This window comes from Osmerus eperlanus, chromosome 15, assembly GCF_963692335.1.
Source record: "Osmerus eperlanus chromosome 15, fOsmEpe2.1, whole genome shotgun sequence".
Classification (NCBI taxonomy): Eukaryota; Metazoa; Chordata; class Actinopteri; order Osmeriformes; family Osmeridae; genus Osmerus; species Osmerus eperlanus.
Window position 1 is genome coordinate 3,058,754 of NC_085032.1, and position 13,986 is coordinate 3,072,739.

A 13,986-nucleotide genomic window follows, 5' to 3' on the forward strand; every position below is an offset into this window, starting at 1 on the left:
GACGTTACCCGGCAGTATAAGATGGAATCGCGATTCAAACAGTACCATCTGCTAACTGAAATTATGCCCCCCAAAACGTAAATAAGCTTGACATTTATTTAGTGGAAAATCGCTCATTCATAAAAAGCTCACTGGTAGCGATCATTGTCAGTAACAACGCAAAATGCGATATAGCCCTGTGTGGAGAAGCTGCCCCGGTAAATTGTACTACTACGGTACAGTAGTAGTACAGACTAGACTACTGCTGTGTTCGTCTTGGTAGCGATTGCGTTGGTTGAATTGGATTTAACGTTCCGTTGTACGGTTTAGGCTGAAATTAATTAGTTTCATGAACAGATTGACAAAGTTTAGGCTGTGGCAATGAAGTTCAGGTTAGTAGTTAGATAGACTTTTGATTTAAGTAAGGGGAGTGCCGAACATGTTCTGTCGCCGTTTGACTTCCTACAGCTGTGTAAATGTTTTTGTAGTGTCTCGCGTAGGCTACAGCGTTGCAGTGATACACTGGATTGAAACCACGGGTAATGATAATTTCACCCACAAATCGTTTACTTGTAATCTAATGTCATAATAAATCCTACAACGAAAATGTATATGTGAGGAATGTTTATTTTAACGATTGAAAACAGATACATCATAGACCACTGTAGTATGTGTTGCCGGGCAACACAGGCTAATGTCATGATGCTAATATTTCAGTGAAATAGTAGACTACTGTTTCCGAAAGTAGATGTACTTCCTTAATAATATCAGCTTATATTGTACATTACACATCACAATTGTGTGTCATATCACAAAGTAAAATGAGTAAATAGTTATCACCCTGGCCTCTTTGCTTGTGGCGTTCCTGCAGCTGCCTTGCAGTAAAGCTATAGTTAGCCTAGCTATCCCCCAAGTTAACAGATGCGAAACGAATGTTCTGCTACAGGTAGTCACGCGTGTTTTCGTGACGTTAGTGACGTAGTGACGTTAGTAACGTCAGTGACTGTGGCTAGCAAATTAGCCACCGTTAGCTTCACTTTTCGCCACAAAAACTTAACTTAAGCCCAAACCATGCAACGGAACGTAAATTCCAATAGAAGCAACGCAATCGCTACCAAGACGAACCTTTTGACACCGCCGTTGTGTATGTAGGCCAAATATTGACTGAGTTTTAGGGGGGCGAAAATAAACAATAAACAATAAATAATAATATATATGTGAGAGAACAAAGGTTGTGCTCTCGCCGAAGGCTTGAGCACACCCAATAATATATATGTGAGAGAACAAAGGTTGTGCTCTCGCCGAAGGCTTGAGCACACCCAATAAGTTGAATAAAGATTCAAAGAACAATACTTGGAATGCTGAAGCAGCATTCCAACAATAAGTTGAATAAAGATTCAAAGAACAATACTTGGAATGCTGCTTCAGCATTCCAACAATAAGTTAACATTGAGTTGATTTTCCACTGGAGCTAAGATTTAAATAAGTTAGCGGATACGTTTCACATTGAGTTGCTGTATACCGAGTTGAAGATTGCACACATTGTGGAGATTCTGCAGTCGAGATTTTGTACCGCATTGGTAAGAAATGCCGTTGCTAGTATTGTAAGTGATAACTTGGCTATGCTATGTATGTCACTCGAACAATGTTTTGCTAAGATATGTATTATATTTGTGAGATGTTAAGATATGTATTATATTTGTGAGATGTTTCATTTGAATTTGGGAACTGTTTTGTTAAGTGGTAGCGCATAACATTTCAAAGATATCGGAAAGAGTAATATTATTGAATAAATAAGTTGCGTTAATATATAAATAAAATGAGAAATTAATAGATAATGAATAGCCGTTAGTACATAATATTAATAATAATAATAAGCAAGTTAGATAAATAAATAGTAACTAATAATATTAATAAATAGTAAATGGATAATAACAAATAGGTAATAGTTAATGCATAAAACTAAACAGTTAATAAGAAACTGATAATCAATAATTGGGACAAGAAGAGTATATTCTGATTTTTATTTTATTTCCATATTTAATGTAATAAAAGGGATTGTGATTCCCAAAAGGAAAGTATTTGTGTGTTGTGATTCCGGGTATTATTGTGTATGCTAGACTCCATAGCCGAATTTGGTCTTCTGTCGATCTAGTCCTAAATACACCACACATACTTGTAACTTATTATCAATAAGGGTTACAGACCCCCTGCAGTTTGCCTACAGAGCCAACAGGTCTGTGGACGATGCAGTTAACATGGCCCTCCACTTCACCTTATAGCACCTGGACTCCCCAGCATCCTATGCCAGGATCCTGTTTGTGAACTTCAGCTCTGCCTTCAATACCATCATCCCCGCCCTGGTTCAGGACAAGCTCTCCCAGCTGAACGTGCCTGATTCCACCTGCAGGTGGATCACAGACTTCCTGTCTGACAGGAAGCAGTGCGTTAATGATGGTGCACTTCTACACAGCCATCATTGAGTCCATCCTCACCTCCTCCATCACCATCTGGTACGCTGCTGCCACTGCCAAGGACAAGAGCAGGCTGCAGCGTATCATCCGCACTGCTGAGAAGGTGATTGGCTGCAATCTGCCTACCCTCGAGGACCTGCACACCTCAAAGACCCTGAGGCGAGCGAGGAAGATTGTGGCCGACTCCTCCGACCCTGGTCACTCCCTGTTTCAGTCACTCCCCTCTGGCAGAAGGCTGCGGTCCATCAGGACCAATACCACACGCCACAAACAGTTTTCTTCCCTTCCGCTGTTGGCCTCTTCGACAAGGCCAAGGGTTTACACTGACTTCATGTCCTTAAAACACACTGCTTTTTGCACTGCACTACACAATCTTGTACCATTTGTATTTTTTTTTTATATTTGTATTTTTATATTGTAAATTACTGGAACTTATATTTTATTGTATAGTTTATTTTAATTCAAATTCCACTTAGTATTGCTAGTTATGCACCCTTAGTATAGTTAGTCCTCATATTTAAATTTTAGATTCCTATATGTTTAATGTTTGCACCTTCCTGCCAAAGCAAATTCCTTGTCTGCAAACTTTCGTGGCGAATAAAACCCATTCTGATTCTGATATGAAATACCCTTTTTTGTCTGCTTAACTGCAGCAGTAGTTCACACTTCACCCTTACTGTTATTATAACTCTTAGTTGCTCCTTTGCATTCTCTAATCCTGCTCTCTTCTCTCTGTGCTCGCTCCACACCTCCCTTGTAGTGTGGGGGGTTAAGCTGTCAACATCTGCCTGGTCGCCGATCTGCCAACGCTAGACGTAGTCGCCAAGCAGACATTGGTCTCCTTTGACGGACAACAGGGAGTCCCTTCCTGTCCATCCATTTATCTGGCTGTCTTGTGATGCTGCGCCGATCACACACCCCCAGCCCTGTGGCTACCACTGCTTAAACTGACATTCGCCAACTCTCATCCAAGTTGAACTTTGGATTTCTGTGTTTCAACACCCATTGGCACTTTTCTTGATGTATGAATGTTTAGCCTGTGTTCTGCACCTCTCTTTCATCAACTGTCTCTGGAGGAGGGGATCCCTCACTGAATTGGGTTTTTCACATTCTTTCTCAAATGTTTTTTCCTGGGAGTTTTTCCTTGTCTTCCTTGAGGGTTTAGGTTGGTTGAGGGGCAGTTCTATGGGTGTATGTGAAGCCCTCTGTGACATTGCTTGTAGAAAGTGCTATACAAACAGGTATATTTATGATGTGTGTGTGTTTGAGATATATATGTACAATATGTGTGTGAGTGTGAGGTATATGTAGGATGTGTGTGTGTGAGGTATATGTATGACGTGTGTGTGCGTGTGAGGTATATGTATGACGTGTGTGTGTGTGATATGAGGGGCCATGAGGGACATTATTCAGAATACCCTCTCACACACACAACTGAAATGCTCTCACACACACTACTGAAAAGCTATACGCTCACACACACTACTGAAAAGCTCTTATACACACTACTGAAATGCTCTCACACACACTACTGAAATGCTCTCACACACACTACTGCAAAGCTCTCACACACACTACTGAAAAGCTATACGCTCACACACACTACTGAAAAGCTCTCACACACACTACTGAAATGCTCTCACACACACTACTGAAATGCTCTCTCACACACTACTGAAAAGCTCTCACACACACATATGAAAAGCTCTCATACACACGTATGAAAAGCTCTCACACACACACACATGTGAAAAGCTCTCATACACACATGAAAATTTCAGTTAAAACGGAAGGTGTTTCAGTTGAAACGGAAGGTATTTCAGTTGAAACGGAAGGTGTTTCAGTTGAAACGGAAGGTGTCTCAGATGAAACGGAAGGTGCCTCAGATGAAACGGAAGGTGCACAAGGATATCAGCACAACCATGTGCTCAACAGCCTTCAAGCAATTTAGCCGAAGCAACGGCGTTACTCAACATATTGGCCTCAGCAGAGACAATCAGAACGCTGTCTAACGCTGCCTTGGAAGCAGCGCCACGATCGGCTATGATCGGCTACGACTGAGCAAAAGCTGTTCACTCCGGCACCCATTTCTCCGCGCCGGTCACCAAGCTTTTCAGCTACTCTGAGCTTTCCTTTACGCTGACATGGTACTTAAACATGGCATTGGCTATATATCGTTGTCCTTGTAAAATTGTTGCTGGGGGTCATACGACTACCTATGCTTTTCAACTTCGAGAATTAATTTGATGTCGTCCATCTCCTTGAATTTCTCGCTGATTTTAGAAATCGACTTGGGGGTTCTCTCTCGGTAGGCTGTGTCTGAACGCGTGACAACTCGTTTCTCTCAAACAAACAAAACAACTACGGGCATGCCAGCTCAACAGATCAATCCGTTTATTTTCATTCGTTTTCATGAGGGTAACCACATGTAAAGGCTGTTCGTTACCAACATTGTGTAGTTAAGTTTAATATAGGGTGAATATTGGTAAAGTAGCTAGGGTACGTAGATCTCCAAAGTAATATAAAAATATATATATATAAAGTCTACAACTTTACAAATGTTCACCTTATTCTACAATTAATGTATGGCGGCTATGCTGTATCGGGGCCAACCTGGATGGCCAGTCAAGATTGTTGGGGGTATCAAATTGGTCACATCACTGGATCCCTGTCTGGCCTCATGTTCATAAAGCAAGTTGCGAAAGCATCTATACAATGATCCTAGTAGATTACTCACATCACTATCATCATGATCATATCTGGACACAGCAAGAAATGCAGATAGAGTTGTGTATGATCACCAAGCTCTCTATACAGCCTCTCCTGACCGAAATTGTTGGACTCCTCACTTTGCAATGACTCAATGCATTGCAGAGCACTAGTAAAAAAACTTACTATATCCTCTTCATTGCCTCTCACCTCAAAAAATAAAGTTTGGACATGAAAAACAAAGAGGATCAGGTGAACATGCATTGTGGTTGAAGTACTACTTCAAATCCAGTAAAAGCACATGCACTTCCTGTCATGTACTGAATGTCATTACTAGGCTACCGTGGTTGTCAGGAAGTAGTATTGTGTAGGGCGGCAAATAAAGTGGCTGGCGCCAGGTGCAACACCAAGGAATCTCTGGTCATGGTTTAATTCAGAAGACCGATAAATACAACCATTACACTTCCTAGTGTGGACTTCCTCGTATTCACCACTGAACTGTTATATTCCACAATATTATGCAAGAGCATTTCAGTTGTGTATATGAGCACATTTCACTAGTATGTGAGAGATTTTCAGTAGTGTGTGTGAGAGCATTTCAGTAGTGTGTGAGAGAGCTTTTCATATGTGTGAGAGCTTTTCAGTAGTGTGTGTGAGAGCATTTCAGTAGTGTGTGTGAGAGCTTTTCAGTAGTGTGTGTGAGAGCTTTTCAGTAGTGTGTGTGAGAGCATTTCAGTAGTGTGTATGAGAGCATTTCAATAGTGTGTGTGAGAGCTTTTCAGTAGAGTGTGAGAGAGCATTTCAGTAGTGTGTGTGAGAGCTTTTCAGTAGTGTGTGTGAGCGTATAGCTTTTCAGTAGTGTGTGTGAGAGCATTTCAGTAGTGTGTGTGAGAGCTTTTCAGTAGTGTGTGTGAGAGCTTTTCAGTAGTGTGTGTGAGAGCTTTTCAGTAGTGTGTGTGAGAGCATTTCAGTAGTGTGTGTGAGAGCATTTCAGTAGTGTGTGTGAGAGCTTTTCAGTAGTGTGTGTGAGCGTATAGCTTTTCAGTAGTGTGTGTGAGAGCATTTCAGTAGTGTGTGTGTGAGCATTTCAGTAGTGTGTGTGAGCGTATAGCTTTTCAGTAGTGTGTGTGAGAGCATTTCAGTTGTGTGTGTGAGAGCATTTCAGTAGTGTGTGTGAGCGTATAGCTTTTCAGTAGTGTGTGTGAGAGCATTTCAGTTGTGTGTGTGAGAGGGTATTCTGAATAATGTCCCTCACGGCCCCTCATAGTGTGAGGTATATGTATGAAGTGAGTGTGTGAGAGAGATAAATATGTATGATGTGTGTGTGTGTGTGTGTGTGAGGTATATGTATGATGTGTGTGAGGTATATGTGTGATGTGTGTGTGTGAAATATATGTATGTGTGTGTGTACCGTGGCAGCATTCTGCAGGCCAGTGTGATTGTTGTTCATGCCCTTATAAGGCAGTAGATACTCCTCAGCATCGACCACACTCTCAATGTCTTCAGAGCTCAGCAGGCTCCTGTAGAAGCCAGCGTCTGAAGGGCTCGGCAGGAACATACCCTCGTCACCCTGAACACAACACACACACACCAGGTTAGAGAAAGTTCAGGTTCTGGAACACACACAGACTATGCTCCTAGAAAGTCTAAGTTGCAGATGGTTCAAGTTCAGAGAGGTTATATTTCCAGAAGGAGCTACCTGTATGACCAGGTATCGTGAAGGGTCTCGGGCCATCTTGGAGAACTCTGCAACGAGCTCCCTGAACCGCGGACGACTGTCAGCATCAATCATCCAGCCTGGAAACAGCAGATGTCAGGCCTGACCCAGAGCTGAACCTCACCACACACATCTCCATTGATATATGATCATGTACAGCAGACCTACATTTGACCATGATCATGTACAGCAGACCTACATTTGACCATGATCATGTAGACGTCTATGGTGCAGATAGGGGGCTGGGGGAGTCTCTCTCCCTTCTCCAGGACTGACGCAATCTCGCTGGCAGGTATCCCATCGTAGGGCTTGGACCCGAAAGTCATCAGCTCCCAGACTGTCACTCCTGCAGGGGCAGGACGGACTGGGGGTCAGACTCAGGGGCTGGGACTGGAGGTCAGGCTTAGGGGCTGGGGGTCAGGGGCTGGGGGTCAGGGGCTGGGGGTCAGGGACTGGGGGTCAGGGACTGGGGGTCAGGGGCTGGGGTCAGGGGGTCAGGGGCTGGGGGTCAGGGGCTGGGGTCAGGGTTAGGGACTGGGAGTCAGGGGCTGGGGTCGGGGTCAGGGACTGGGGGTCAGGGGGTCGGGGACTGGGGGTCAGGGACTGGGGGTCAGGGGCTGGGGTCAGGTTCAGGGACTGGGGGTCAGGGACTGGGGGTCAGGGGCTGGGGGTCAGGGACTGGGGGTCAGGGACTGGGGGTCTGGCTCAGGGCTCAAGCTGACAGAGTAATTTAGAAGAACAGACATCTGAAACATGTTGCACTGTGTTGATTGTTGAATGTGAAGGTTGTCAGGGCTGGAAGTTGACCCCAGCTCTGTGTTGCAGTGTCTGTAGCGTGGCTCACCATAGCTCCAGACATCGCTCTGGTGGGTGTAGGTCCAGTGCTGGATGGCCTCCAGAGCCATCCACTTGATGGGAACCTGACGGGATGGTAGAGGGGGAAACACTGAGCAACACCCTCACACTTACAACATGACGTTTGAGTGTGACTGTGTGTGTGGCCTTGTTTAACTACCCTTGTGGGGACCAAATAACTTTGTGGGGCTCTTTTCTCCTGGGTCCCATAACTTCAAATGCATTTTTCAGGGTTAAAATTTGTGTTATGGTTAGAATTACATTAAGGCCTAAGGTTGGGGCTTACGGATAACATGATTGTGAATGGGAGTGAATTGTCCTCACTAGGATAGTAAAACAAGAATGTGTGTGCGTCTGTGTGTGTCTGTGTGTGTGTGTTGTGTGTGCACGCGTGCGTGTGTGCTGGGGGGCTCATTCCGTAAGAGGTGTAATACGTGTCACTGGTTAATATGCAAAGTGCTGACTAGCGCCTGCATACGCCTGCGCGGTGATATCAAACCTCTGAACGCACGCAAGCATTTTACATAGACTTACAATGGACATACTACAAAGAACATGCGACTAACAACACGAACATGAATGACATGTTGACCCAAGGCAAGTTAATTTTCGGACAACGAGTAGGGAAAAATGGCTCTGCGCTTCAAGTGATGAGGATGTTTATTGTGGCACAGAACGAATTTGGGAACAGCGATCCCTTGATGTAACCTATTCTAACCCATGCCTAAAGAGCTCACGTGTCTAGGCGGGCAGGTGTGTGCAGGTGTTATATGTGCTGCATTGACACAGGATTCAAAGCACATATAACACCTGCCTTTACGCTGACACTGATTACACCCCATACATTCTGTGCCACTGGTTAATATGCAAAGGGATCACTAGCACCTGCATATGCCTGCGCGGTGATGTCAAACTTCTGAACGCACGCAAGCAATTTACATACACTTACAATGAACACACAGGTGTCACGTAGGTGTCGCGCTCGCAATGTGCACACGTATTTAGAAGACGCGTGTGCGTGCGTTTGCGTGCGTGTGGTTGCGTGTGTGCGCGTGTGTGTGAGCGTGTGTGTGTGTGCGTGCTGACCTTGCCCCCGTCTGCATGGTACTCCTTCTCGTTGGCGGTCAGCAGTCTGGCCAAGCCGAAGTCGGTGATCCTGACGTGGTGAGGCGACTTCACCAGAACGTTCCTGGCCGCCAGGTCACGGTGCACCAGGCGGCGCTCCTCTAGGTAGGACATCCCCTGGACAAACACACAAAGACACAGACAAAGACACAGTGAAAGGGTAAGGTAACACAACAGCAGTGTCTCTCTTATTTATGAGTATCTTGTATGTGAGCCATCAACCTAGTGACCTTCCACAGAACAAGAACACATTTCCCTTAATGCTCCTAGCTTGATGTTGCATGGACAGCTGCTCTGAGCTGGATTCATCTGGAGGTTCCTGGATCTGGAAGACGTCCTAGAGATCAGCTAAACCTGTCCGAGCTTAACACACCAGGACCAGTCAGGGTACACAGAGGACCTCATTAATACCAGACACGTTCTGTGTGTCTGTGTGTTTGTTTACAGTATTGACAGAAAGCCTCAACAGGCTTAGATGAGTGATCTCACACGCACACACAAACACACACGGCTGAGACCTGCCTGAGGCAAAGTCATTGCTAATCCTGGGAAAGATAGGGAGGAGCGGGGATAGCAGGATGGAGGAAAGATAGATGGATGGGGTATTTGAGTATCTGTAAATTAAAGGTGTTTCTAACCCTTCCTCACAGAGTCCACCCAATAGCCATACAGGGTTAGAGTTAGTACTGCTGCACAGGATTAGGGTCACTACTGCTGTACAGGGTAGGCTGTAATCAGGGTTCCAGTGACTGTCTCACCTTGGCGATCTGGACGCACCAGTTGAGGAGGCACTGGGAGCTGATGTGCTCGTTGTTCTCCCTGACGTAGTCCAGCAGGCAGCCGTAGGGCATCAGCTGGGTGACCAGCTGCACCGTGGAGGTCAGGCAGATCCCCAGCAGACGACACACATACGGGTGGTCCACACTGGCCATCACATAGGCCTCCTGGAGGGGGGGGCTGCATGTGTGAGCTCTATCTCTCTCACACACAGACACATAGGCCTGTCGCGATCAGGGCCGCATTTGTGCAATGGGCAGGAGGGGCTGCTGCCCCGGGCCCCGGCCACTAGGGGGCCCCGGCATGGGAGATAAAAACAACAACAACAAAAAATACATATTTTTGATGCATTTACCCACCCGTAGTGAAGTCCACGTTCTCTTAGCGTCACGTGTCGTTGCCGGTATCAAAGCATGCAAAACAACAATGGCTTCGCATGAAGATGATGTCAAACGAGTTTGACCTGCTTCGCCAAATTGACTTCAACGATTTGAATCGTGTCTTTGCCTTCAAAAAAGTAGACGTGGACTTAAACTAGTCCCACACTGATTATCTTTATCTTATATTATTATTATGTTCTTTTCAGTAGGCGGCCACAGCCTGATAATTAAATTGTTCAATCGAGTTGTTTGTATACAGGGCCAGGTTAAGGTCATCTGGGGCCCAGGGCAGAAGCCCCGAGGCCCCCCCCCCCCACGCAAAATATTTGTAAATATATATATATTATTATTACTATGATTTTTATCAATATATATTAGAGAGAGAGGGATTGGTAATTAAATTATGACAGACCAAAATATCAGTATGCGATACATTGTAATCAGTGGCGGCTGCTGGTCTTTCAAAGAGGGGAAGCTCATTTTCGGCCTACATCCTAAAAATGTTTTATTTATTTGGCTATTCACTGGCTAGTTCACCCCTAGACACTAGCTTAGCCTACTGAATGAATGAACGAACGATCTAACAAAACAATATTAATCAAGGAGGAAATGTGGAAATTAGGTTAAACTGAAACAGTTTAAGACTGCAAGGGAAGCTCAGCGTCCCCTAAAATTTCAAAAAATTAATGGTCAAATATTTACTATTGTGTTAACATTTTAAATGCGTTAGAACACGTTCATATCGAAGACGAGTTATTTCAGAATCAGCTACATATATTAGCAGGTCGACTGACTGATTTCTTTCTCATACATTCCCATAGGGTCACAGTGCATTTCCCTGTTGAAGCTCAGCTTCCATGGACTTCAATGGGGCTGCTTTTAACAGTTTTTTTCAGTGCTTCGAAACTATACGGTCATTGGATGAATGCTGAGATTATGTCCCGCCTCGGATGCTCAGCGTCTCTGGGGGTGAATGGAGGAGTGGGCTGGCCTGGACGGCGAGCTTCCGCGTGATGATTGGAGGGTCTGTCGAAAGACTGCATCTCCTTTTGATTGACAGTAATTTTGTACTACAAAAAGTCACCGAAGCTATTCAAACTCAGTCCCATCGCGGATTTTGCAACTGTAGTTGAAAGACAAACGGCAGCAACCTATTTCTTGGTATTTGCTTGGCGAAATTTCTAACCAATTTTCATCATACATTTCATACAATTATACACCACGTTCCTTGTTTCAGTTTAACCTAATTTCCACATTTCCTCCTTGGGGAGGCTTCTGCCCTGGGCCCCAGATGACCTTAACCTGGCCCTGGTCGCGATAGTCAATATAATGACTTATTGCACAATATATGGAAATGAGCGCAATCATTTTTGGTGCCGCGATATATTGCAACTGATCATTTTTATAATAAAAAATAATGATTATATACATTTTTACATAAAAACGAATGTCACCAACATTTTAGTCGATCCCGCTGCCTCTGTCATGTCTGCTTTCTGTGTCGAAAGCGTAGGCTATCGTCTCACACACACACACACACACACACACACACACACACACACACACACACACACACACACACACAGAGAGCGGACACCGACAGGTGAAGAGAAGGCTTGAACCCACTGTTCTGTTTCGTGACATCTACAGATAGTTAGGAAGAACAAGTAAAATGGACTTGGTTTCAAAGCCGCAATCTTCAGCTCCGGTGTGGGAACATTTTGTCTTTAAGCCGAATGAGAGATGAGAGCCAATTAACGTGAACGAGCCAGTATGTCGACTTTGTTTGAAAACAGTGGAAACGAAAAGAGGCAACTAACCTAACATCTCACCTAAAACATAACTAGCCCACCCAGTTGTTCAACCTGTGATCAACAACTGCAGCTAGAGCTGGAAAGGGGTCTTCCATACAGTTATCTGTTACAGATGCCTTTTCGCGACAGTGCAAATATAAACGTGACAGCGCGAAATGGCGCACACTCACGCATAGCGTAACTCGCTATATAAACAAAGAAATGCAACCATTAAACACGGTCGAAAAAACAGCATTTACAAATATGCTGCAAACTTTTGACAAACACATGGCTGACTACTCTCACGCATTTCAACCATTTCACACGCTCTCACGCCACACCTGGTATATCTCACGTTGAAAAGGCAACGCCAACCAAGTAGCCCTGTTAACGTTGTAAACATTAACGGAGGATGCGCAGGTTCACGGGGTGACATAGACTCGCAAACAGGCGTGAAAACTCGCCTTGGGGGGGAGGGGGGGGGGGGTCATTATGTAATTAGTGTCAGAAAATGGTCAGAAAATTACAATAATATCGTTTATCACAATTAATTTTGGTGCAATATATCGCACAACAAAAAGTAGTTATCGTGACAGACCTATCAGACACACACACACAATACAGACACACATAACACACATACATAACACACACAGACACAACACAAACACCATAGTGTATGGTTGACTCACGTCAAGGATCTCCTGGTTAGCTTTAGGGGAGGTAGCCTCTCTCAGCACCTTGATGGCTACAGGGATCTTCACATTCTCTCCCTCAGGCAGCCAGATGCCCTGCAGACAAACAGCAGGCTGTACTCCAATCCTTCAACACAGCAGTGACCTGTGCTAGACAAGTGGGCCGCTCTGAAAGACGTGCTTTCTGTGTACCTTGAAGACAGTCCCGAAGGCTCCAGAGCCCAACACCCTGACCTTCTTAAGCTCAGTCTCCTTCAGCATCCTCAGCAGGGCCTGGTTCGGAGCCTCTCCGCTGGGAACCAGGGGCTCCACCAGCTGCACACACAGGGCTGCGGGTGGGTGGCTGGGTTGTGACGTGCATGTGTTTCTGTCTCTTAGTGTGTGTATGTTTCTAGGCTTGTGTGTACCTGTGAATGTTTCTAGGTACAGTATGTGTGTGTGTGTAGCTGTGCATGTTTCCAAGTGTGTGTATGTTTCTATGTGTGTGTGTCTCACCTCTCTCTCCTGCAGCAGTCTCCGTAGTGTCCTTTTCCTCTTGATGTGCTGTCGTCTTAGCAATACAAAGATGCCAAGGGATAGGACTACAAACACCAGCAAGGCGAGCACCACAGACTGGGCCACAACGGAGTGGGAGTGGGGTCTGGGAGAGGACAGAGTGTATTCTGCTTTACATCCCTGCTATGCCACCCTCTAACCCCCAGGGGTGCCCCACTAATGAAGCCTCTCTCAGGCTTCGCTTTGAACTGGTAAAACATTCAACTGGAGGATTAAAACACGTTGAATTATATATACACATTGTTTATATCATGCTTATTGTCTTACTCTCTGGAGGTGCAGTCAGACAGATCTGGTCCTGTACAGCTGGGGGGGGGGGAGAGAGAGAGAGAAACTCATTTACTCGAGGTCAAATTTTCCTCATTTAAATTAGGTCAAATAAATAAATAATGAGTAAATATAACAGTGTTTCCTCTATGTTGATTTGAGTGGGGGGTGGTGGTGGTGGTGGGGGGGGGTTCGGACAGACCTGCCCCCACTGCTAAAAAAAAATCCTAGAGGAAACACTGTATAAGTACATTTGGCATAACTGCTGTTTCCTACTTGGTAAGTGAACATGTGTATGGATGTGCCGAGAGACTAGTGAGTGTGTGTGTGCGTTTGGATGTACCTACATTTACATTGTCATTTAGCAGACGCTCTTATCCAGAGCGACTTACACTAAGTACAGGGACATTCCCCCCGAGGCAAGTAGGGTGAAGTGCCTTGCCCAAGGACACAACGTCATTGGCATGGCCGGGAATCGAACTGGCAACCTTCAGATTACTAGCCGGATTCCCTAACCGCTCAGCCAACTGACCTCCTCCTCAGCCATCTGACCTCCTCCATGTACCTATAAAGTAGTGTGTGTACGTGCGTTTGAATGTGCCTATATGAAGTAGTGTGTCTGTGTGTGTTTGGATGTGTCTAGACCTTTTCCACTTTGAG

The 13,986-nt window shown here is 45.1% G+C and overlaps 1 protein-coding gene across 1 annotated transcript in view; it reads right to left on the minus strand.

Moving 5' to 3' along the window:
• The window catches only part of LOC134035265 (melanoma receptor tyrosine-protein kinase-like), a 95,021-nt gene that overhangs the window by 8,613 nt on the left and 72,422 nt on the right, over positions 1–13,986 (minus strand). Inside the window, exons 16-25 of the mRNA XM_062480225.1 lie at positions 13,327–13,365; positions 13,000–13,144; positions 12,697–12,819; positions 12,502–12,600; positions 9,618–9,803; positions 8,821–8,976; positions 7,724–7,799; positions 7,079–7,225; positions 6,862–6,959; positions 6,574–6,732 (exon numbers count right to left, since the gene is read on the minus strand). Coding sequence (XP_062336209.1) covers positions 6,574–6,732; positions 6,862–6,959; positions 7,079–7,225; positions 7,724–7,799; positions 8,821–8,976; positions 9,618–9,803; positions 12,502–12,600; positions 12,697–12,819; positions 13,000–13,144; positions 13,327–13,365 — 1,228 coding nt within the window. The remainder of the gene's footprint in view (positions 1–6,573; positions 6,733–6,861; positions 6,960–7,078; positions 7,226–7,723; positions 7,800–8,820; positions 8,977–9,617; positions 9,804–12,501; positions 12,601–12,696; positions 12,820–12,999; positions 13,145–13,326; positions 13,366–13,986) is intronic.